Source organism: Natator depressus, chromosome 3, assembly GCF_965152275.1.
Source record: "Natator depressus isolate rNatDep1 chromosome 3, rNatDep2.hap1, whole genome shotgun sequence".
Lineage (NCBI taxonomy): Eukaryota > Metazoa > Chordata > Testudines > Cheloniidae > Natator > Natator depressus.
In genome coordinates this window covers 61,001,834-61,027,464 of record NC_134236.1, presented here as the reverse complement: position 1 = coordinate 61,027,464, position 25,631 = coordinate 61,001,834, and the positions used below count along the sequence as shown (strand labels likewise).

At 40.9% G+C, this 25,631-nt stretch overlaps 2 protein-coding genes and 1 long non-coding RNA gene across 10 annotated transcripts in view; 1 reads left to right on the top strand and 2 right to left on the bottom strand.

Moving 5' to 3' along the window:
• MYO6 (myosin VI) overlaps positions 1 to 2,932 on the bottom strand; it is a 182,967-nt gene extending 180,035 nt beyond the window's left edge. For all 5 annotated transcript variants that reach the window (XM_074948001.1, XM_074948002.1, XM_074948003.1 and 2 more), the window contains exon 1: positions 2,853 to 2,932. The gene's annotated coding sequence lies outside the window, so the exon portion shown is untranslated. The remainder of the gene's footprint in view (positions 1 to 2,852) is intronic.
• Positions 2,639 to 25,631, top strand: part of LOC141984703 (uncharacterized) — a 44,268-nt gene continuing 21,275 nt past the window's right edge. The window contains exon 1 of the long non-coding RNA XR_012638786.1: positions 2,639 to 2,675. This is a non-coding gene — a long non-coding RNA (uncharacterized LOC141984703). The remainder of the gene's footprint in view (positions 2,676 to 25,631) is intronic.
• Positions 22,508 to 25,631, bottom strand: part of SENP6 (SUMO specific peptidase 6) — a 152,751-nt gene continuing 149,627 nt past the window's right edge. For all 4 annotated transcript variants that reach the window (XM_074948006.1, XM_074948008.1, XM_074948009.1 and 1 more), the window contains one exon: positions 22,508 to 25,037. In XM_074948006.1, coding sequence (XP_074804107.1) covers positions 24,828 to 25,037 — 210 coding nt within the window. In that variant the 3' untranslated portion in view covers positions 22,508 to 24,827. The remainder of the gene's footprint in view (positions 25,038 to 25,631) is intronic.

The following is a 25,631-nucleotide window of genomic DNA, read 5'->3' as shown; positions in this document are numbered from 1 at the left end:
GCAGTCTGACATTATAGAAATTATATTTATTTTAAAGGAGTAAAGTGGCTTTTTCTGGACAGGCTGGAGATGTTACTGTAAGGGATACGATGATGTGTTGGACATGCAAGACCACACAGGTCTAAAAGAGCCTTCTGGTCCAATCCTATGGCTTTAATCCATGACAATCACATAGATTCCATAGCTTCACACTTGAACTTTGACCCAAGTTTACCAGCCCACATAGCATTGTCTTCATTCTTTCATTTTGCTGGAGTCTTCCTCCTGACTTTGCAATTTTATAACCAATTTCATAATGAAGCAGCAACTGTACTTCTACTAAGGTCTGGTCTACACTTAAAAGTTACATCAACCTAGCTATGCCATTCAGGGTTGTGAAAAAAGTTGTGCCCTGAGTGCCACAGTTCCATGAAACTAACCCCTAGTGTAAACAAAGATAGGTCAATGGAAGAATTCTTCCATCAGCCTAGCTACCACCTCTCAGAAAGGCAGTTTTACTACATCCCTGGAAAAACCCCTTCCGTCAACATAGGAACTGTCTATACTACAGAGACACAGCTGCAGCACTGTAGGTGAAGGATACAGTCACATTGTTTTAACATGGTAAATAAGTGTTAAACATTTTAGATCCTGAAAGATTTTACATTTCACTATCTGATATTTTAATTTTGGGTTTATTATCTCAACCTGGACAATGAAATTAAATCAATTAGTTTTACTTTTGTTTACAGTCATGTTCTCTTTCTGGATCTTACACATAGGCACAGTTCTGCAGTGTCTGAATATCAAACACTACAGGAACAAAATTGCTTTTAAAAAATCCAGTGGAAGCTTTAAAGAAAATCATAGAAACATTCCTATTGTTCTTCGGTTTTACCAACCTTACTTCCTTCTGAAAAACTAAATTATAGATAGAATTTAACCTGAGAGTTTCTCTTTACACTCTGTTAATTTTTGCAATAAAGGAAAACTTGACTCAGTTCTCAACCTTTGTACTCTGATAACAAGTTCATAGGCTGTTTTATGGCCGAATAAATTCAACTGAATTGTGAGAAATTAGCTCATTCCACAGAAAGTTCTTTACCCTGCATGAGTAAGCCAAGACACTTATTTTAAATAATGACACACACTTACTCCCACCTTTGACAAAAACAGTGTGGGTTGATACTTATTACTTAGGTAATTGCTGTTGATAGACTGTAACAAACATCCCTTCATCTAGTCTATTAATTTAGCCATTTCAAGTTTTTACAGGTATCTGGCAGTGTTAGGATTTACTAGTGAGGAATCCATTGGTCAAGCATGTGTAAGCATCTACAATACATAGGATACATTGTGCATTGTATTCCACATAATGGTTGATTAACTGTGCAGTGAAAAAACATTTTTATTAAACTTTGTTCTGCTTGAAAATTAATGTGGAGATACAGAGCTTAGAAGTCAGCGTTTTGATAGTGTAAATCGTTTTTGAGAAAGTGACGAGCCATAAAGTAATCAAACCTGCAAAAGGGCAAAGAGCTTCAACAGAAAGCATGCTTTTTGCAATCCCGATTATATGTCCTTAGAGCAGTCGATACAAAACCTGGCTTTGTCCACACGAGGAGTCTTTGCTTTGTATAGTTGTACTTGCACAGAAATGTTTAGGCTTTTGAAATGGAGACTACAATAGTCCAACTGAAACCCAGAGTAATTTTAGCATTTACCTTAGCAGCGGTTGTCTGTTAGAGAATAAAATTATACAAAACACCACAAGAAGGAATTTCTGAGTGAGATGATTAAAATGACATTTTCACAGAGTACAAAAAAGCACTTTATCTGTATGTATGCACAATAAGAAAGTTCTCACTCTAAGAAAAAAAAAAATCACCCTGCCAGGAAAAGTCTACCTTCTTCCAGATGAATCCCTGAGCTCTCCCTTTCAATTGCTTAAATCTTCAAATACATAATTTAGAGGCCCCAGCATGACACCTTGACTCTTTAACTACTGTGCAGGAGCTCAGGATGTGTCTGTGAATACTTGGGACTCATGTTCTAGTTCGGCCCTTCTATTTCTCCTTCCCAAGTAATTGGCAGACTCTATGCTTATTTAAAGAAAGGTGTGTGAGGTGAGAGCTACTGTACACAACGAAAATGCAAGAGAGAATTAGCTACTTTCCTCCTAACGTCTAATCTCTTTAACCTTCCAATTTCTTCTAAACCTCTCTAGAAAAGCCTCTATTTGGGGTAGAACAGGGAATTTCGAGAGTCGCATCTAAATCAGTCCGACGACTAAGTATCTTTTCTACAGCTGGTGGGGTAAGAGACCTTGCACCCTACGAATAATGCTCTGGACACGGACACAGGCACAATCGGATTTGGAAACCTGTCCCAACAACCAGCTCAGCCGGAAAGTTCCCAGAACCTCCGACTCCCTTCCCAGCCCGACACGCCGCGCGCCCCTGGGTCCGGCGAACGCTTCCCCCGCCGGGCAGCTTCCCCTCGCCCGCCTGCATTCCTCCCCCGCCCCGACAGGTGCGCGCCCCCACCGCCCGCCCAAGCGCCCGGCGCCCCCAGCCCTCCCCGGCAGCGGGGCTCCCGCTGCCGCCTCCCCGCAGTGGCCGGGGGCTGGCGCGCGGCGGCCCGGCGAGAGACCCCGGGAGCCGGACCCCAGCGCCCCAGGGCGGGGGAGAGGAGAGGTGGCTACCGGGGACCCCGGCGGGCCGGGGGCGGCCCCAAGGGCTGCCAGGGACGGCAGAAGAGCCTGGAAGGGGGGTGGCGAGCCGAGGGCCCGCGCCCGGGCCCTGCCGCGGAGCTCTCCGGCCCGGGGAGCCTGGCTCCGGCCGGCCGCTGCTGCGCCGCGCGGCCCCGGTTACCTGCCGCCGCCGCCGCGCTCCGTCCCCAGCTGATGCCGCCGCGGCCCCTGCGCTGCTGCGGCCCCGCCCCGGAGCCGAGTCCAGGGAGGCGCCGCAGACGTCAGCGCTACGGAGGGGGAGGCGCGGCCCGGCTCCGCGCGCCCGTCACGGGCCCCCCCTCCCCCGGGGTTCGGCCCGGGAGCTGCCGGGCTGCGGCTCATCCCGGCCCCGATCCGGTCCCGCGCCGGCCGGCCGGCGCCTACCCGGGGTCCTCCCTCGCCGCAGGGAACCCGGCTTCGTACCCCCGGCCCTTGGGGCGCCGCCGCCGCTCGGCTCCGGTTGCCGCCGCCACACTAAAACGGGCCTGAGACTGGGGCTGAGTCCGGGCGCTCTAGGCACCGGCCTGGTGACCTGCAACCCCTGGGCGCCCTGCTCGAGCCTGTCCGGGGGGAAATGACTCTCCCTGTGTCACCCTTTAGCCCTGGCTCCCAGTCCTGGCTCGGGCAGCGCCCTGCGTTGTGACCTGCAGTATCGGGCTAGGGAGGGGAGGGGGTCACCTCCACTCAGCTAAGTGCTAACATCCTGCTGGTGTAGCGATCACTGGTTAGCTGCAACAGGAGTACAAACGGCAGGGAAAAGCCAGTTGCAAACAGCACGTCTACATTGCACTGGGAGGTGCGATTACATCAGGTGTAGACAGACACAAGACAGCTTGAATCGAGCTGGCTCTGCCGTGCAGTCAGGGCACTATGGGCATTGGCCTGGGCTGGCCACATCATTAAGTACCCAGGGTCCTGGGTAGGCTTGCACAGCTCAGGCTGTAGCCCATTCTGCTTGGGCTTCACTGCTATCCCTAATCAGGCTAGCTAGATTAGAGCCAGTTTGGGCACATCTTCACAAGCTACAATCACAGCTTGGATTCATTGTAGACATACCCCAAGATTTTACCACATTAGGTAAGAAGTGCTAACTTCTTTTCCTAGTGGAAATAAGATCTCTGCCTCTGTTTTCTCCTATATGCAGTATTGTTGTAGTGCAGTTGGTCCCAGGATATTAGAGAGATAAAAGATATTACCTCACCCACCTTGTCTCTCTGTTTTCTCTTATCTATTTAGGCCCTGATCCTTCAAAAGTCTTAAAATGCTTAATTTTACACACTATGGGTAATGACAGGTTTCAGAGTAGCAGCCGTGTTAGTCTGTATTCGCAAAAAGAAAAGGAGTACTTGTGGGACCTTAGAGACTAACCAATTTATTTGAGCATAAGCTTTCGTGAGCTACAGCTCACTTCATCGGATGTATTCAGTGGGTAATGCCATTTAATTCAGTATCCACAGTACAAAAGATTACAAACATGCCCTTTGCAGGATTTAGGGCTTCTCTACACTTGAAAGTTAATTTAGATTAAGGTAGTGTGGGAATTGTATTTGCAATAGTTATTGCTGAATAACTCCATTCGTGGTCATACTTATTCTGGAATAAGAGAGCTTTATTACTGTTTAGCCTTTGTAAATTCTTCACAGCAGGAACTGTCTCTTAGGTCTGGCCTACACACAGTTTTTGTACTGGTATAACTATGTCAATTTACGGATGTGTTTTTTGTTTTTTTTTTAATCAATGCCATTATATTAGTACGCCGCCACCACCACCACCCCAGTGTGTATGCAATTATACCAGTATAAATATGTGTATGCAAGTATGGCTTATTCCCATGCCAGAATGGAAATAAGCCATACTTGTATAAGCACAGTTTTACCGATTGTGCCACGCTGACTATACCAATATAGGCTATAGTTAAAGCAGTTCAACTTTGTTCTGTAGACAAGGCCTTATTGAGTATTTGTAAATACCTAACACAATGGGGCTCTGATCTCAGTTGGAGTCTCTAGATATTATTGTAATACAAACAATAATTTAAATTATTAAAATTGAACAATTAAAATACATATTTTTCCTTTGACTATTTATTCCTTTGTTTACTATTTGCTTTTTGCCCAGCTTGGTCATTGAAATTTACCAGACACTTCACTTTGCAGTCAATTTCAACTCTATTTCACTTTGAAGTTCTGATACACTAATACAGGGTTGCAACATTTAGACTGAAAATATTTCAGTTTCAGTATTTCTTAATCTTTTTAAAGATTTTATTGAATCTTTTAAAAGTAATAATTATTTTTAAAAAAGAAAATTAATTTGGGGACTCAACTACTTGGCTGTGTTCCTTTAATGTGAAATATTTGTTTTACTAGTTTGCATACATAAAAGGGGATGGACATGCTACTTCTTCCTTAATATCTCCAAGAGCTAGCCTTTTCTTTCCCTTCCCCAGCCAAATCTCTTATTTAGGCTCTCAATATATTCTGCATTGACTCCTAAAACATCCTGTTTTCTGAAACACACACTGCCCCATTTCACACAAGATGTAACCACTAAAAAATCATTTTCCTGACCTGCCCATGTGATCACATCACTCCTCTCTTTGAATGTCTCCACCGGCTCCCCATATGTTATTGCATCAAATTTAAACTTCTTTTCTCCACCTTGAAAGACCTACATAATTCTGCCCCTCCTTAATTGAGTTTTGCGTTGCTTCCTTGCCCTTCATTCCAGCCTTCTCAACTTTCTCCACGCATTCATCAGCTTCTCCCACAATCACCTCCATGTTCTCTTCTACACAGTGCTCTGTGAATAATGTGACCAGCCTGAGCTTATGCGCCAAACCTGTACATTGTCCTCCCTAAGTCCCTCAGAAACCCACTTCTGTTATACTGCTAGAGTGAATCTAATTAATTTGTATTTAAAAATCTGCTATTCTCTTTCTACTAACCTCTATATCTTTCTGTCCTTAGACTTGGCAGATTAGGACCATTCTGTCCTGAATGTCTGAAAAACTTCCAGAACGTTCTGGGTATTATCACACACGAATAAATAATTGCAAAGTAATAGTCTTCAAACTGGTTTCAGAGTAACAGCCGTGTTAGTCTGTATTCGCAAAAAGAAAAGGAGTGCTTGTGGCACCTTAGAGACTAACCAATTTATTTGAGCATAAGCTTTCGTGAGCTACAGCTGAAGTGAGCTGTAGCTCACGAAAGCTTATGCTCAAATAAATTGGTTAGTCTCTAAGGTGCCACAAGTCTTCAAACTGTATTTTATCCTTAAGAGCTGATGTTTAGCCATGCCTATTGCTAATCTCTATCCTAGGAGAATTTAAAGGAACCCCCTTTCCTCCCCCAGGATTTTTCCAAAATAAGTAATCTATTGTTATTTATTTGTGTGGGACCAACACTGTACTAGACTCTTTATGGACAATACAAAATGAACATGTGTTGTGTATGATTAAAAGTGGGTGCTTAATCATGCAACTTGGGAGGAGTGCAGCTGGAGCTAACTCCTGTGTCCTGACTAACATTCTCTGTGTCAATAAAACAAGTTCTGAACAAGTTGGTTTTGTTCTCTCGATCACTACATGTGCATGTAAAATGCCAGTTTCAGTCAGCAGCTGCATAGCTGACATGCCCATTCTGCAATAATTGCAGAGTTTGAATTGTGTCTGTTTGACTCAAGTGGTAGGGGGCATGGATCATGCTCCCTGTCAGTAGACGGCCCACGCTGGAGAAGCCAACCAACTGACCAAATTCACGTGCCACCTGAGGCACATTGTGCATATGCTAAGAAGACCCAAGTGGCAGGAAGTGCGGTTCTACACACCTCCACTTTATCCCCTGAAAGTATGTTAGCAATAAACGACAGCCATGGCTGTTCCATTTCATGGCATGTCTAGAAGAGGAGAGACACCAGAAATGCTTGTGCTGTGACTTTGTAAGTGCAGTTTATAATGTACTTAGAGTGGCCCAACACAGCACAGATTAAGGGAAGGAATAGAAGACTGCTCTTCCAAATGGCGGTTTGTGCCTGGGGCTGTTTTGCCAATGAGAGTGGGACTGGACTGTTAGAATTTATCCCATCCGTTGCAATATTCCTTTATAGGTATGCAGTAGAGTTGGGGAGAATGTGAAATAAGACAGCTATTAATACTGCAGAACACTTCTGTGTCAAATACAACTTTTTATGTTTGGACTATACATATTTTTAAAAACATGATTTTTCAATATGGCAGTTCATTTGGATTTTTGCGGACAACTTTATTTGGCATCATTTTAAAATAATTAAGGGGTTGGGTAAATTACAATATTTTTGCGTTTCTAGAGCACTGGAGTGGCACTTCTCGTTTAAAGCATTACCCTTTGGGACAGTATTTGTACATTCTATAAGGGACTAATGTTGTTTTCCATTTGCAAAACATTCACAGATATGGGTAATTATTATCTGGGGGGAAAACTGTGCATGTGTGAAAGGAAAACTGAGTTAAATATAAAATGTGCTGAATAGTTAAACTCTGTCATAGCAGAAACAAGATACATAATGCCAGGAAATCATTCAACAAAATGTATTTAATGTATACAAATCACTCAATTCCATTCTCCCTTAGAGAGGTTTTCTTTTCCCATAAAATTAAGGAAAGTGAAAAAATGATAGTAGCTGTACTTTGGAACTTTAGAATAAATGGTCCTGAAACAGGGAGGAAAAGTTTGCAGTTATCACCATTGCTACAAGGAAATATCTATAGAAATGTATGTGTGAGTTAAACATTCTCAGACTGCTGCTAAAAAAACCCACAAGTGTGAACACACTATATTATTCCAGTCAGTAAACTGAAGTTCATTTTCTGTTTTGGAACAAATGATTTTTTAGATAATATACTGGATCACAAATATTTGACCTTGGGGACTATGGCATCAAATTTATTTTATTTATTTATTGGCTATTTTATTTAAATTTTATATAAAAATTCTATATAAAACATTTCTTCTGTTTGTTGTGAATTATAAGTATCAATGATTTACAAAGAAACACAATCTGGAAGATGAATACAAATAGTTCTCTTTAAGTGAGCCTTGTAAGGGACAATTCAGTTAATGGATATTGCCCTATTAAACAGATACATTTTGTGATAGGTTGAGTTAATAATTTGAAAAACTGCTGTTGCGTCTGAATGCAGGATATAATGCTCGAGAGAGTATCTTCATGACCTTAAGTCATTCCATTTCCTGGTTAGAGGGAACATCTATCTAGTCTCACTCTTTCTCACTCATGTAGTTCTAAAAATAATCCAGGAAATAGTAAAGTGCAGTTTGCTCTCTAACTCTGTCAGATTCCTTCTTTTCAAGGAATATCCCCACACAAGCTGAAATGTGGGTGCAAGGATTTTGACCCACATTCAAAGAAAAAAATCCAGAAAAGGACAACATAATTTTTTTAAACTCTTACCTTCTTTTCTGACCATGCCACGGAGACAAGGGCAGAAGCATTTCAAACATAATTAACAGAAGAGATTAAATGAAGCTACAAAACTTGGGTCTAAATAGAGACTTCTCCAAACAATGGAAGGTAGTGACGTGACCAGATTGGTGGGTTGGCAAGACCCATTTTCGCTTTTCAGCGATTTCAGGAAATGAATACTTACCAGAGATAGATATAGTTTACTGGCTAGCTGGGTGGAAGTAATATTTAGATGTTAGCACCCAGAATGCTTGTATCACAACAACAGAGATTCTTCATTCAAATAAAAATGCTTACCACCTTATTCTGTTACATAGGAGGAGGCGCCTGGAGAAATATCCATTCAAGGGTTATGTGCAAGCGGGACATGTAGGCACAATGCTCACTAAAAAGGCTCCACAAAGCTTACTGTTGACCAACATGGGACCATAGTGAGGAGTAAGAAATAAATCAGCACTGTCCTTGCTGCATGAATGATAAGTACTAGAAAACCCACCAGGTTCCTGTGACCATCATAAAGGGCAGAAAGACCATCAAAGGAAGGTAACTATAGATTTTATAAGACCATATTGGTATCAATCTGATCGCCTGCTCTGTGTTATAGTGCTGATGGATTGCTATTCCAAATGGCCAAAATGAATTCAATCCAGCTCTGACCAAATGAATCTACAGTTGATTTCCTCACTGCACTGTTCAAATGAGAGATGACTCAGAATTATTGTGACAGATGTAAACAATGATTATCCTCAGAGTTTTCAGACATTTTAAAATGCAGCATAGATCACTGTATAGTTTCATTGTATTTTGCAAGCACGAATATATTGGTAGAGCACATGAACAGATGGGTGAATGCAGGACTCAATACAGCCTCCCTAGCTAGCAGATCTTGGGAGGACACCCTATATTTGGATACCAGACTGTGTTACACACTGTGACAGGGGTGGCTGTATTTGAATTTTTCATAAGTTGAAAATCTCACATATGATTATCCTGTTGCTCCAGATCTTGACCATCCAAAGTAAATACTAATGATATCAGAAACAACATGAACGCAAAGCCTATCAGGCTTACACGTAGAAAATACAATGAATACCCTTGAAGAAGAGCGCTGTGTGGCTTGAAAGCTTGTCTTTCTCACCCACAGAATTTGGTCCAATAAAAGATATTACCTCACCCACCTTGTCTCTCTAATATCCTGGGACTGAGATGGCTACAGCTACAAGGCATACAACAAATAACACTGACATTTTCAAATTGGTGGCATGGTGAGAGGAAGTTCTTCTTCCCAAATTTTATAGAGAAAACTAAAATACAGAAACCAGGGTGCAGAACAAATACAACTCCTTGGTGTATGTTTTGACAGGCTAAAGGGGTATTTTTTTCAGTCATGTTATTTCAGTTGAGTTATCTGAACATGTCTGAAAACCCACTTTAAGACACAGACTAACATGTCTGTAGTCATGTTAGCTGGCCATGTTGTACCCCAGGTACCTCCTTAGGCTAAAACATAGCCAGCTAATACAGTTTCAAATTTGGTGTGAAATCATGGCCCTGTTGAAGCCAAGTCTCAGCAACCTGTTTTACTTGTTATTTAGCAGGTAAAAGAATGATTTGTATGTACTTTATTTTGCAAAAGATTGTTTGTAAATGGATGCAGGTAAAACAGAGCAGGAAACATACAATTCTTCCCCAAGGAACATAGTCACAAATTTAATTGAAATTATTATCACAAATTATTTTTTTAACGAGCTTCATCAGCTTGGAAGTTCTCTTTAAGTGAATGGTCTCCGAAGCATGAAAGAGGCATACGCATGTTTAGCATATCTGGCATGTAAATACCTTGCAACGCTGGCTACAAAAGTGCCATGCAAGCGCCTGTTCTCACTTTCAGGTGACGTAAATAAGAAGCAGGCAGCAGTATCTGCTATCAATGTAAACAAACTTGTTTGTCTTAGCGATTGGCGGAATGAGAAGCAGGACTGAGTGGACTTGTAGGCTCTAAAGTTTTACGCTATTTTGTTTTTGAGTGCAGTTATGTAACCAAAAAAATCTGCATTTGTAAGTTACACTTTCACGATAAAGAGATTGCTCTTCAGTACTTGTATGAGGTGAATTGATAAATACTATTTCTTTTATTTATCATTTTTACAGTTTGCACTTCAGTACTTGTATGAGGTGAATTGAAAAATACTATTTCTTTTGTTTATCATTTTTACAGTTCATATATTTGTAATCAAAAATAATAATATAAAGTGAGCACTGTGCACTTTGTATTCTGTGTTGTAATATTGAAATCAATTTTGAAAATGTAGAAAAACATCCAAAAATATTTAATAAATTTCAGTTGGTATTCTGTTGTTGCAATTGATTGCAATTAATTTTTTTGAGTTAATCTCATGAGTTAACTGTGATTAATTGACAGCCCTATTATATATGAGATGTGATACCTTTCAGATGATGGTCCTTCCAACTTCAACACTTTTATTCATTTTTAGTAGGCTATCTTACTTTTTTAAGATGTAAAATCTTTACCGGCTGGTGAGATAGGAAGCTAGTAAGATCTAAGTACCTTCCCAAACAAGTCTAATATTTCATGCAAATGCTTTGTTCTCTAATTTGTTGCACTGCTGCATTAAAGGTTTAATTCTTTTCAGTGGACTTTGGGTTAAACATTACATGTGGTCACACAGCCATTGCCAATCTTTGAATCCCTCTAACTGCGTCATTCTCTTCCCCACATCCGTCGTGTATTCCAAGTTGTTTGTTCAAGTTACTAGTTGGTCAGATTTTGTATCTAAGGCACGAATTACTGTGTGAACATGGTCCAGTTTCTTTTTAATGAGCGATTTCAGTAATGAACATAGTTTCCCCTTTCTAGTATTAAAAGGTATATAAGCTAAAGAGGGATTGATTATTCTGAATTTGCACCTATAGTGATGGCATCCCTTGGCCATTTGCAGTTCTGTATTTTGGTTGAAGGCAGTTCTGCTGGCCCAATTTCTTGGATTCATGGTGCCTAAAGAACATTTCTTTCTTTCTTTCTTTCATCTACAGCTGTAAGTATTTAAAAAAAAAACAATTCTGAATTCTAGTTCCAAAGAAATTAACACAAAATAATGTTAAACAAATCAAGAGAAGAAGAGACAAAATATAGACTTGCCTCAATAATTTCTTTAACCCCCCCCCCCACTACCATCACCACCCCTGACCTGCTTATCTAAGTCCTTTTCAAGACCATTGCTTTTTGTAGGGTCACATTCACTCCATAATCACAAATGATGAGATCCATTAGGAGGTGAGATTACAGCAGCACAAAAGTAAAAAAGAATGATTATTTACCTAGCAGTAACAGTGGCTCTTCAAGATGTCTTGTCCACATGGATTCCACTCTTGGTATGCATACACTGCATGCACACAAGATCTAATTCTTTTGGCCAGCATTGTCTGTTGGGGCTGCACCTATACCTTAGATGTGCTCATATCCCCCCACCTGAGGGCATAAAGAGAAGAATGGGTCTAACTGTCTCTCAGTTCCTTTGCCAATACAGAATCTCCAGGGAGTAGGACTTTAATAGTGGGGAAGGAAGGTTGAAATGTGATGGGTGGTGCGGGAACCCCCCCCCCCCCCCGGAGCTCCCAGCTGCCACAAGGGGTGAGGGGATCCCACAGCAGCCCAGCCCCCTCGGGCAGTGGGGGACCCTGGAGCTCCCACTCGCTGCAGGTGTCAGGGAACCCCCTGGTGCTTCCTGCTGTCACAAGCGGCAGGGTCCCTCCAGAGCTGCTCAGCCATTGTGCGGGGGGGACCCCAGAGCTCTCATTCACTGAAGGGGTGGGGGACTGGGAGCCTCAGCAGCAACTGGTGCTTAACCCGCCTCCCTGTTTTGTCAGGGATATTTTTAGTGAAAGTCCGGGACAGGTCATGGTCTTCCGTGAATTTTTGTTTATTGCCCGTGACCTGTCCATGACTTTTATTAAAAATATCTGTGACAAAATCTTAGCCTTTCTCATAACCCATTTTGATAATTTTTGTTAGGATATTGCCTGACCCTTAATCCTATTACCAAAGGCCATGAACAGGCTCAGTGTGTTCCTGAATAGTTTTGTCCCAGTAAGGTAATATGACAATGTCCTTTCTACATCATGTGTATGAAGTTCAGCGTCCTCTAGTGTTCAGACATTCTTGGGGAAGAAAACTGGGAGAGATGAATCAATTGGTTCACATAGAGTTGAGAAAAAAACTTGGGCAGGAATTTGGGATGAGGCCTGAGAGTGATCCTTATAAAACAATGTATAAGGGGGGGCCTGCCATGAGGGCCTGAATTTCTCCTGCCCTTTAAACTGATGTAATGGCACCTCAAAAAGCAGTCTTCATTCCTAGGTGCTATAGGGATTAGGGTTCACCCTGTGAATGCTATAGTCCAGGGGGAGAAAATACTATGTGGCCCTGAACAGGAGGTAATGTGAAGATATTGCTGCTAGATGGACCCATATGGAACTAATAGAAAATCCAGATTGTTTCAGGACTAGTAAATAATCCAGTATTGCTGAAGTGGGTGTTGTCATGGGAGACAGCTGGTGCTGAATTGCCCAGATATTCTACTTAGCTTTATAAGTCAAGACTTTTCTGCTTTGGAGTAGAATGTTCTGAACTTCAGCTGAACACCATTTTCTCTGGATGTTAATCAGCCACCATCATCCAGTTGGTCAGATGTAACAATGCTGGGTCCAGGTGTTGGATCTAACCATTGTTCTGCAAGACTAGGTTAGTCACAGGAGGCAAACTTATTAGGGGTTGTATTGAGCGGTTCATGAAATATGAATGCCAGAGCAGCCTGTCTTATGCCATGGCTGTCATGATCATTGATCCAGCATCTTATCTCAGTTTCCACAGATCCTGGGTAGTCCCTGATGCTTGAGGCCATGTCATCCCAGGAGTCTGAGGCATGCTGTCACTGATGTCTTTGAGATAACTTAAAGTTGGTTCATGAAGTTCACTATAGTCTGGAATGTTTCTTGTGAAAGACAAGCTCTCGCTGAGCTGGAATCTAATCTTAGGAACTCTATGCTTTGAGTCAGAATCATTGTGGATTTTTCTCTGTTGACTTCGAGGCCCACTGTGGTGAAGAGTTTTAAGTCACTTGAAACGAGTTGGTCATCTGCTTCTTTGGATGAGGCAGTCATTGTGATATGGCTAGACCTGGACCCCCTCTTTTCTTAGATGAGCTGCCATGTCTACCAAGCACTTGGTGAAAACCCTTAGTGCTGTAGAAAGACAAAGGGACCTGTATTAGTAATGAGATGTTCCTACTAGGAATCAGAAGTATTTCCTCTGAGCTGGATGAATGTATATGTGAAAATAGGCATCTTGAAGGTCAAGACCTGTGAACCAGTCTTAAGGGTCTAATGAGGGAATTAGAGATCCCAAAGTCACCAGCCTGAAAGTGAAACAATGGATGAATTTGTTGAGACATTGAAGGCTCATGATGGGCTGCCAACTCCCTTTGTGCTTTGGAATGAGAAAATAATGGGAATAAAACCCTGCCACAGAACTCTATGGGCACCTCCCTCCACTGTTCCATGTGATTAGGGGCTGTAGTGAGCAGTTCATGAGATATGAATAGCAGAAAAACCTGGTTTCTCCATAGAAGGGAAGTAGGGGATAAGAATGGCCTGGAATTGAATAGAATATCCCTCGTAGACAATTTCCAGGATTCACTGGTCCAAGGTGATCCAAGTCCAGGCTTCCCAAAAGTAAGAGGTGGGTTGCCAAATCAGGGAGGCTGAAAGGAAAGGGATCCTCAAGAGCCAAGCTCTCGACACTGGCATAAAATTTGCCAGCTGGTGGAAGACAGTGACTGCAGCAATGGAAGATGAGGAAAAGGAGCAACATTGGTGGAACCTCTGCTTCTTTTTGTGACTCTGAAGTCCTCTGAAGGTTGTAGTAGAATTGAGCAGAGAGACACTGCCTGAAGGTGCTCTGAGAACTTGCTTTCTTCCTTCTTGGAGTTGGGACATACAGGCCTAGGAATTTAGGGTAGTCCTGGTGTCCTTTAATGAATGGAGAGCCTTAACTGTCATTGAATTAAAAAATTAATTGTCTTAAAAGGGAGGGTCCTCAATCATGATAGATATCCCTCTAGATATCCCTGATACCTGGAGCCAGGATGACCTTTTCATCGTCACAGATGGGGCGATGGTGCATGCGTCTAGTGCTGCTTGTAAGGAAGTGTGAGCTGTCAGCTTCTCTGTGTTCATTATAGATTTTTAACTCATCTCTCTGTTCAGGAGGAAGCTTGTCTGTAAGTTTAAACAGTTTGTCCCAATGTAAATAACTGTACTTTGTGAGATGGGCTTGGTGATTAGCTACTTGTATTTGGAGGCTGGCTGACAAATAGACTTTACATACACATAGGTCTAGCTTCTGAGGGTCTTTTTCCCTAGGTGTTGATTTGGGAGGCTCCTGCTATTTGGGCTTCTCCTGGACAGCTGAAACAAAAATCCTGGCCCTGGGTGAGAATAAAAGTACTTGAACCCCTTGAAAGACAGACCAACCCCAGAGTCTAATTAAAAACAAAACAAAACACCATGGCAATTTTTAGACCAATCTCATGATTTTTGGATGACGGGGTTTGTACTATTGTGAGAGTCTCTTCCCCAGCCCCCGCCCCCAGATTCCCAATGTGATTCCCATAGAGAGGAAGGAGGGTGAGTGGCAATCGAGATGCTCAAATGGCCTATCATTCAAGTGGGGGGAGGATCTCTCTGTCTGTGGTATTGAGGTCTCAGTGACTAGAGGTCTAGCCAATACCACCGTACATGATCTAAAGTGTTAACCTGGGGAGTGTGAGTGCACGTATGCACACGGGGGAAGGAAGGGCTGTGTTTCCTAGCTTATAAACTAAATATCTGACTTTTTTTTGGTGCCAGTTGGCAAAATGACTAACACACATAGTAACGAGTTAAAATATTAATATGTAACACTCATGCTAGAACAGTGCATGGAGAAGCAAATGGACATTGCAGGGGTTCCATCTCATTGCCATGGGTACAGGTATAGTTGGGCCTCTGGTGGAAGGGTGTTAGGATGTCAACAACACAGGTGTGGCCCCAATGTATCCAAAGAGCTGAATCCATGTGGCCAACCACTCAAAGAAGAACCTCCCTTTTGTTGATGAGGTTGTTAGGGCCAGTGCTGCCCAGAGTGTGTAGCAGTTGGACAGAAAAGCGGAGTGTGTCTGGGGTCTTATGTTTATTCAGCCCTTCAGCTCAGTGGCTCCTGCCAGTAATATCTGAGTGTGAGTTAAATCTGCCCTCACCCAGACAAATTAATCCCATTTGCAGGGTGATTTCCCCTACTGGTACAGGGGGCTTGTTTTGCTGGTACAGGCAGAGGCAACTTTCACTCTTCTGAACCAGGCTTTCTAAATCTGACCAGTAATCTGAAGATCTTTTTATCCTTTGTCCCTTCTCCTGACAGGGACCATGTGCAATAGACTGAACAATAATTAAACTTTTTAGTTGCTAGATTAATTCAGCATGCAAAGCACATATCTAAAATGGGTTCTGACCACTTCTAGGGTGACAAAATACTATAGCACTGAGTTACTCAATTAGCTCAAATGGCAGAGGTCAGTGTGCTTGATCGAATGAACCTGCTGATGAAACTTGTGGGGGTCATTGTGATGCAACATGATGAAAGTTCTGTTTTCTGAGTTTGCTTTTTTTAAAAAAAAAGTAGTAAATTATGTATTTTTTAAAAACCTACATAAAAAGAATGTTATAGTTGCAAGGACAAGCACTCAGAAGTCAGGAAATGCCAGAATTAAGATCGCCCGAGTCACCCTAACTTATCCTCCTAGTACCTAGGCAGGACCGGCTCTCGGCACCAGCAAAGCAAGCACGTGCTTAGGGTAGCACAATCCCAAGGGCGGCGTTCCGGCCAGCCTCTTTTTTCTTGGCTTGGGCAGTTGCGCTCTTGGAGCGGCAAATTTTTTGCTGGGGGGGCCAAAAAAACCTAGAGCCGGCCCTGTACCTATGTACTATAAGAAAGTCTTTAATTACATGATTGCATACTATTCTTTCCCCAGGCCCCTGCCTCATTCAGTTCACAGGCTGGACCTACTTTGTGAATGAATCATGGTTATATAGTTAAGAAAACTGTTGTCTGCCTCATTTGTTGCAAAAGGTGGATACTTACTGCTGAAGTCAGTGGACGCTGCATTGTAAAATGGTACTTTTTCTAAAAATCAAGCCATAAGCATCTGAAATTGGGCACCCAAAATTAGCGTAGACTTTTGACAATCTCCATGCTTCTTCTCCCTATCAGTAAAATGAGGACAGCAGCCCTCAGGTCACAGGGGTGTTGTGAAGATAAATTCATTCAATGTTTGTGACACATGCATAAGCTACGGTGATGGGCACCATAGAAAAAGCCTATGAGGAAATTAATAGTTCTGTAGTTAGAGCAGGATTTGAACTGTGTTCAGTAAACAAGGCCTGGGGACACATGCTGAACAATGGGGTTTAAAATGAAACATTGAATAGCTGCTCATTCAATGAGCATTTTGTCTATCTTAAATCAGGCTTTTTCTAATTTATGACTTCCTGACTTTGCAACCTGAACATCTTTTTAATGTGTTTTTTTTGGATGCAGTAGTATAGTCTGGAAGTTTCTTAAGGTCACTCAGATGGGATGAAGCTTTTGTATATCTTCTCACAGCCTTTTATTGCCCCCGCTAACTCAGAGAGATTATAGTACAGTATAAGTAAATGTTTTCTTTTAAGTCAGAAGCATGTTCATCTGTTATTTACATACCTGCATACCACAGGACTACATTTAGATTCATTTCCCACCAGAAGTGCAATTAAATGATGTAATGATCCGAGAACGTTCCTGCTGCATTGGCCTACCTTGTTTACTTGTATTAGCGGACATAGGTGCGATCTGGCATATTGCTGTATAACATTTACATGGAAGTTCCAGGAATGAAGCAACATGGTATGAAAATTAGCAAATGTAAAATAATTGTGCAGCTCTTTTTTAACTTACTATTTGCATTTAGCGGCAAAGAGTCCTGTGGCACCTTATAGACTAACAGACGTATTGGAGCATGAGCTTTCGTGGGTGAATACCCACTTCGTCGGATGCATGTAGTGGAAATTTCCAGAGGCAGGTATAAATATGCAAGCAAGAATCAGGCTAGGGCTAACGAGGTTAGTTCAATCAGGGAGGATGAGGCCCTCTTCTAGCAGTTGAGGTATGAACACCAAGGCACACACAATAGCAGATTTAAAGGTAGCCATCCTGCAGCAAAAAAACTTCAGGACCAGACTTCAAAGAGAAACTGCTGAGCTTCAGTTCATTTGCAAATTTGACACCATCAGCTCAGGATTAAACAAAGAAAGACTGTGAATGGCTAGCCAGCTACAAAAGCAGTTTCTCCTCCCTTGGTGTTCACACCTCAACTGCTAGAAGAGGGCCTCACGCTCCCTGACTGAACTAACCTCGTTAGCCCTAGCCTGATTCTTGCTTGCATATTTATACCTGCCTCTGGGAATTTCCACTACATGCATGCGACGAAGTGGGTATTCACCCACGAAAGCTCATGCTCCAATCCGTCTGTTAGTCTATAAGGTGCCACAGGACTCTTTGCCGCTTTTACAGATCCAGACTAACATGGCTACCCCCTCTGATACGATTTGCATTTAATATCCAACTTATAGTGGCAATTTTAAACTCCCAATCAAATCATAATCATATCCTTAGTGCTCTGATTAGGTTGTGCTTCTTCTCTATCATATGTGAACTGCCCAATCTTGAAATTTAGCTAGGCTACCATAGTTTATGTCTACACAAAAGGAGAGTGGGAGCATACGATCATTTTATTTTATGAGCTCTAAATTAGGAATATTGATTTTCAGTCTGACAAATTTATTCAAATATTTGTTATATTCAAGGCATAGTAGGATGTTTTGCAAAAGACCTATACACTGTAAATATTAAACTCAACCGAATTAGTATAGTTGTAAAAAATGCTTAAGATTGCCCTGGCATGGTATAAATACATACATTACACTAGGTTAAACCACAGATGAAATGCATCTTGTTTTAATCCCATAGGAAAATATAAGCTTAAAAAAATTCTAACAGTGGATTTTCCTCAATGTTGCATCGCTTTAGGATATGTGGTACCAGATCTTCAGCTGACATAAACAATTGAGGCACCACAGACTTAAATTACACCAGTGGAGGATCTGGTCCACCACGTAGGTTAGAGTTTATAAACGCAAGTACTGAAATAAGAATTCTGTTTATAAAAAAGACAGACCCTTCCATGAGATGTGCTGCAGCTCTGCAATGGACAAATATAGTATATTGATGGGACACACAGCAAATTTAGAACATTTCAATAAAAAATAGGTCATTTACCAGTAAAAGTGCATCTGGCCAATTTTTAAATCCTAAGTAAATATGAATACGAATAGTTTCTTCTCATCCCATGTTCAACTATTCAAGTAAACATGCAAATACTATTTTCTGTTTTCAGGAAGTCACTTCCCCAAAGGATTCAAAGAAACAACTAAACTCAAAACAGCAAAATAAGAACTTGGAGCAGGGAGGGGAGAGGAAGAGATGCTCAAAAACAAACTAGTCTCCTTTTCTTGCATCTCTAAATATTTCAGTGGTTTATTAAGTTATTTTACTAGACTTTATTCTTTCTGCTTTTTTATTCATATAAACATTTATGAAAGGAAAATACATTCTCATCCTTTAAAGATATAAGAATGAAAGTATCTTTGTTAAGCACCTCAAAACTAATAAGTTTATAATTACTCATATGCAGAAACAGGATTATCTCCTTTCTGACAACACATTGTTTATTACCAGTGATTACGGATATGATTGTGTCATGGTAAAATTAGGCATAATTCACAGACCAGTGCTGGTAAAAATATACACACAGTCAGGGTGTATGGTCACAGCAAGAAAGAATGTGTAACAATTTAACAAAAAAGTATTACAAGGTAGGCGTTGACACTGACCCACCGGCTGGGTGACCCACTGAGGTGAGTCAGGGGTGGAGGTAGCGCACCTTCCCAAAGGCCTGTTGCCCAGGGCTGAAGCGCGAACTTGAGGACATCTCTTAACTTGGATTATTGCTGTGCACATTGTAAGATGAGCTATTGCCAGCAGGAGAGTGAGTTTGTGTGTGTGGTTTTTGGAGGGGGTGTGTGTGTGTGTGGGGGGGGTGGTGAGAAAACCTGGATTAGTGCTGGAAATGACCCACCTTGATTATCATGCGCATTATAAAGAGAGGTTTCAAAGAGGGATGGGCTATTACCAGCAGGAGAGTGAGTTTGTATGTGTGTCTGTGTTGGGGGGGGGGGAAGAGTGAGAAAACCTTGATTTGTGCTGGAAATGGCCTTCCTTGATGATCACTTGATGATCACTTTAGATAAGCTGTTAGCAGCAGGACAGTGGGGTGGGAGGAAGTTTTGTTTCATGGTCTCTGTGTATATATAATGTCTTCTGCAGTTTCCACGATATGCTATGCATCCGATGAAGTGAGCTGTAGCTCACGAAAGCTCATGCTCAAATAAACTGGTTAGTCTCTAAGGTGCCACAAGTACTCCTTTTCTTTTTACGAATACAGACTAACACGGCTGTTACTCTGAAACCTATCTTAAAATCATGGAATCCGTGACCTCCGTGACAGAATCGTAGTCTTAGCAATGAGGCTCATGTAATAAAGAAAACAGCTTGACAGCTAGAACTCAGGGTGTGGGGCTGGCAGCTAGTACATGGGACCAACTGGTCTGAGTCAGAGAGACCCAGACCAAACTCCACAGTCATTCTCCAGAGTACAACTGCACTAAGTTGGGTCCTAAAAGCCAGAACACATCTTTCGTCACATCAGCAAGCAGGCACAATGGTGTTAAGAGAGATGGGGATTTGGCTTGAAAGAATCCTGGTGAAAGATGCCCAGGTCATTGTCATCTTAACCACATGGGTTATGGTCTGAGATAGCCACCATTACTTACTCTGTCACTATTTCCAGACACAGATGGGAAAGTGCATGTGAACTCCAGGAATCTCCTGCACTCAGCAACCTCTCCTAGTGCATCCAAGCACACTGTGCAGGCAGAGATGTTTGTAGGCCTTCCTGGAATTCTGCATATCAAAGCAACTCCAAAGCATTTTAAAAAAGATGGCAAGTTTCATGCCTAAAAGAAGCAAGGTCCCTGTACCAGGACTTCAAGAGTTAAAGGTGCTCAGCACCTCCCAAGCTTGGGTCCTTAAACAGCAAATGGGGTGTGTAGGACTGTAAAGTATAAGCACCTTTATATGAAAATTTCTTTATATAATGCTTAGTGTTTTAACATATTAATCAAAGACAATAGAAAACTAAGCTTATTATAGAATATGAACACAGATGCTGAAAATAAGAACAGCGTGCGCTCAATATGATGTATTTGTAACCTCAGGGAGTTGAGGATGTTCAATAAAAAAAAGTCTATTTATTTATTTTTTGAAAACAGTGAAAGAGGGGGAAAAAGCTTCATGACCTCAAAATGCAAGGGCATATTGTTCTTCCTTCATGGTGTAAGGTACAGCGTATAATTAAAAACCAAGCAGCAGTGCATTTTCCTCTTTGTTTATGGGGAAGGATTTTTTTAAAAAAATTAAATCGTTTCTTCACTGAATCCTTTGAAGTTAGTTTCCAAATCAAAAGAATAGGGTGGTCATTTTCCCCAGTGGTAGATTAACAAAATATTCTTCTTCCAGTTTTTGGTGCTTTTAAAAGATGTGTGAGAGCATGTGCATGCGCACACGCATGCACATTAGTGTAGCTACTTAAGCAAGAAAACTAAGAATGTCATAAGGGACTACTTAAATGTCATCTCTACTTCTGACGTTAGCCACCAAAATGTTTACCATAGAGGCATGAATTTTTTATGTGAAGTAATCTAAAACTCTTATAAGAATTTTTAACTGTTATTCTATCCAACATGAAAGCCAATACAACAGTTGCATCTAATTAGTCAGGTACCTGATAGCTTTCACTGAATAACTGTGTCATGCTACTTTTGAAAAGTATTTGTAATACTGACAGGTTTCAGAGTAACAGCCGTGTTAGTCTGTATTCGCAAAAAGAAAAGGAGTACTTGTGGCACCTTAGGGACTAACCAATTTATTTGAGCATAAGCTTTCGTGAGCTACAGCTCACTTCATCGGATGCATACTGTGGAAATTGCAGAAGACATTATATACACAGACACCATGAAACAATACCTCCTCCCACCCCACTCTCCTGCTGGTAGGGAGAGTGGTCACTTTGGATGAGCTATTACCAGCAGGAGAGTGAGTTTGTGTGTGTATGGGGGTGGGGGTGTGAGAAAACCTGGATTTGTGCTGGAAATGGCCCACCTTGATTATCATGCACATTGTAGGGGAAGTGGTCACTTTGGATAAGCTATTACCAGCAGGAGAGTGAGTTTGTGTGTGTGTGTTTTTTGGGGAAGGGGGGGGGGGTGAGAACCTGTATTTGTGCTGGAAATGGCCCACCTTGATTTTCATGCACGTTGTAAGGAGAGTGGTCACTTTGGATAGGCTATTACCAGCAGGAGAGTGAGTTTGTGTGTGTGGTTTTTGGAGGGGGGTGAGGAGGTGAGAGAACCTGGATTTCTGCAGGAAATGGCCCACCTTGATTATCATACACATTGTGAAGAGAGTGGTCACTTTGGATGGGCTATTACCAGCAAGAGTGAGTTTGTGTGTGGGGGGGCAGAGGGTGAGAAAACCTGGATTTGTGCTGGAAATGGCCCAACTTGATGATCACTTTAGATAAGCTATTACCAGCAGGAGAGTGGGGTGGGAGGAGGTATTGTTTCATGGTGTCTGTGTATATAATGTCTTCTGCAATTCCCACAGTATGCATCCGATGAAGTGAGCTGTAGCTCACGAAAGCTCATGCTCAAATAAATTGGTTAGTCTCTAAGGTGCCACAAGTACTCCTTTTCTATTTGTAATACTAAATCTTATCACCATGTTTTAAAGGAATATGCACCTAAAATGTTATTTCTCTCTCTCACACACACACAGACTTAAAGTAGATATTTAAATATTTGTTTTTTGAACTAACTTTTGTAAAAGAAAACTGGTCCCAAATGATCAGTAGTGAATTCCCTCAAAATATCAAAACGTACTTCTCTAAAACAAACATACATACATACATAAATTTGTATAATCTGATTCAAGAAATGTTTTAAATAAGTCAAATTCTTAATTCTGTATTTTTCTATTATCACATTTTATTAAAAAAATAAACATCTCTCTATATTCAACATACGTATTAGTTTGCTGCATGACTGAAGGTCTCAAGACTTTTAACATTAAATGATAAATCAAGCATTTTTATTCCTCGCATCCCAAGTGGGAAAAATAAGCTCTAGGCCATTCCTAGGAAGAGAATGGAAATAGTTCTAAAGTATCAGAAACCCTGAAAGCTGTACCACAATTATTATAAACGGAACAGTGCTATATTGATCACATTGCGATATATTATATATAATTAAGAATCTTTCAACAGGGAAAAATTGGGAGGAAGACTGGATTGAGAAGAAATAAAATGTTTTCTATTTGCAAGTATATCTGTATCTCAATATTTTTCCCCTGTATCTTTGATTTTACTTGCATTTGTATAAGCAACCATTCTAGATTGTTAGTTGCACTCTAGTTATTGACTTCCCATCCCTCCCGTCTTCTTTCTGACCCTGTTTTTATCATAGACTTTCCCAGACAATGGCAAGAATGCAGGACATGACTAGAGTTATGTGTATTACATATTTAATACTATGCACAAGAGAGGTTAAACCACACTTGTATGCAAAAGGAAATCTGTATCCACAGTTCCCTAACATATGTCGGTAGCATTCACACTTTCCCAGGCCCCCCTGAAGGCTACCTGTGTGGTCCAGGATTCACGCGTGGAGAGAAGATGTGGGAGGAAATGTACAGAATCACCCCCAAATCCCATGGTCAATCTGTGCAAAAGGTAACATACCAAGGTTATGCAATCATGGTACCTTGGTGAACCCACCCTTCAAATAGGGTTTTTCGGAGACAGCTATCTGTGCAGGATTTCCCTGGCAGGACAAGTTATTTGGCAATGCTGTTAGGGTCTAGCATGTGAAAAGCTGATGTAGAAGTACAAGTTTGCATGTGGATGGTCCAATGTCTCTAGCTGATCTCAGTGGATCCATAGGGCTTAGAAGCTGAATTCCCTGGTTCTTTGACAATAGAAGAAGGGGGCAGAAGAGCACACTCCAAATCAAAGAATGTGGAGAAAACACTGTGGGGTGAGGTGGGGGCACCTTTGTTTTCCCCACCTCTCCCGCAGATATTTTTTTTTTAAATGGGAGGGGGCAATTTCCCCCTCCCTATATATAAAATTAATTAACGTTAAGGAAAGACTGAATTATTCAAGACCCTTGCAACAACAGTTCTTATTCTCTCATCTGCATAACAAAACCTTTTTAATATTTAAAGGGCTGTGCAAGGTAGTGGCTTCGTTCTGTACTACAAGAAATGCTGGTTTTATAAGGCTGTGTTTTTATATAGTTTAAAATCAGATTACACTGTGAAAATATCCAAATAAACAAATTATTTCCAACATCTTAGTTTGATGCTACCTAGAATCAAGAACAAACAAATAAGCAAGCAATGAACACTGATATTTTGGTTTTTTTGGTGTGGACATTACAAAAAATAGTAATCATACATTTGTAAATGTTCATTACTTAGATAAAGCACATATGAATGTGACATTCAGAATTGTAACATAGAAAATGTAATGTGGGCAATCTGCTATCCAAGTACACTTACCAAAATACAATTTTATAGTGAGGGAAGTTTCAAAATACAACTGTACAACAACTGGGATCCACAAAATATGATATAATATCATCACTCAAGATCACTTTATTTGAAACTGTTATAATACTGCTTGAGAAGTAATCTCTGGTCAAAGAGCAACTGTGTTTTTTCTTCTTTTTTTAAAACAGAAATGCAGATCTTCTCATGACCCCAAATCTGAAGCATTCCTATTTAACTATTACATTGCTTACATTTGGATATTGTACGTGAGCATGTGAATTACCCTCTCTGGGGCCACAGTGCATTTTGACACATACTCGTTTGTAGATCAAGCAGAATAATCTTGTAAGGGCAAATGTAAAGGTCAAAATATGAATTAATTATCTTGGTACCAGATCATCCCCTATGTGTTACATGACAATTTTACTGAAAAAGAAAAAGTTTTCCATTTCATCCTATAAATATTTTATTTGCTTTATGTTTAGAAGTAGCTATTTAAGTTCTATTAACAGAAATACATAACAAAAGCTTCCTAACAAGTCAAAAAAAAATTAATTACAAATGCTGAAAAAGTTGGCCTCATTAACATATGTACAAACTTGTTTACTTAATACATATCTTTTTGGGAATGTATTCCTTTTATGACACACATTTATACAGGCATTAACATTCCCAAATAACTTTTGAGAAGAGAATACTCCAATTCTTTAGTCTGGGCAGACAAAGAAAAAATATATTTCAGTTTTTGACTGCAGAGCTAACATGCAACAGACGTAATATTTAGTCTGAGCTACTGTTGATAAATTGTTCTGTTCCTTCTGGCAAAGATCCTTCTGGTGAACGTAGGTCCTTCTGTCCCTTCTTTTCTTTGTTCTGCTGTTCCTGCAATTTTAGGATTATGTTTCGTATTTCTTCTCGTTTAGTTTTCATTCTGGGGCGTGGAAACCAGTCTGTTAAATTCATTGGTAGCTCAAAATTGAGAATGGGATTCTGGAAAGAGTTCAGTTGAGTATTATAACATAATCTTTACAACACAGTGATATTAAACACAAGACAATGCAATTGAGAATCTGAAATTGTCACCAAAACGTTCTCTCTCTCTTTAGTGAGTAACAAAGGAATCATCATCTTGGGGAACTAGTCATATTTGACTACCATTAAATGTTTTCCCACATGATCTGTAAGATGATTGATACTGGTTACTAAATGCTTACATTTTATAGAAATTTTAGAAAGTAGAAATGACAAAACTATTTATAAATGTAAAATAGTGCCTTCCATCCAAAAAGATCTCAAACCACTTTACAGATAATTTGATATAGGAATCACTCCACCCACCAATAAAAAGATACATTCCTTCCTCCTTCCCCTCCCGGCATCAGGGAATGGACGCCTATTTTTGTTTTATACTCCCCTCTAAATTCAAATAAATCATGAAGTAACCTGACATACACTACTGTTAATTCAGTCACACTGCTTTGGTTAAACACAAAAGTTGCACAAATAGTCTATTTAGAGTGCAAAATCTTTTGGACACACAGACCTTGCTTTCACGTTAGTACTGTAAAAACAATACTAATGATT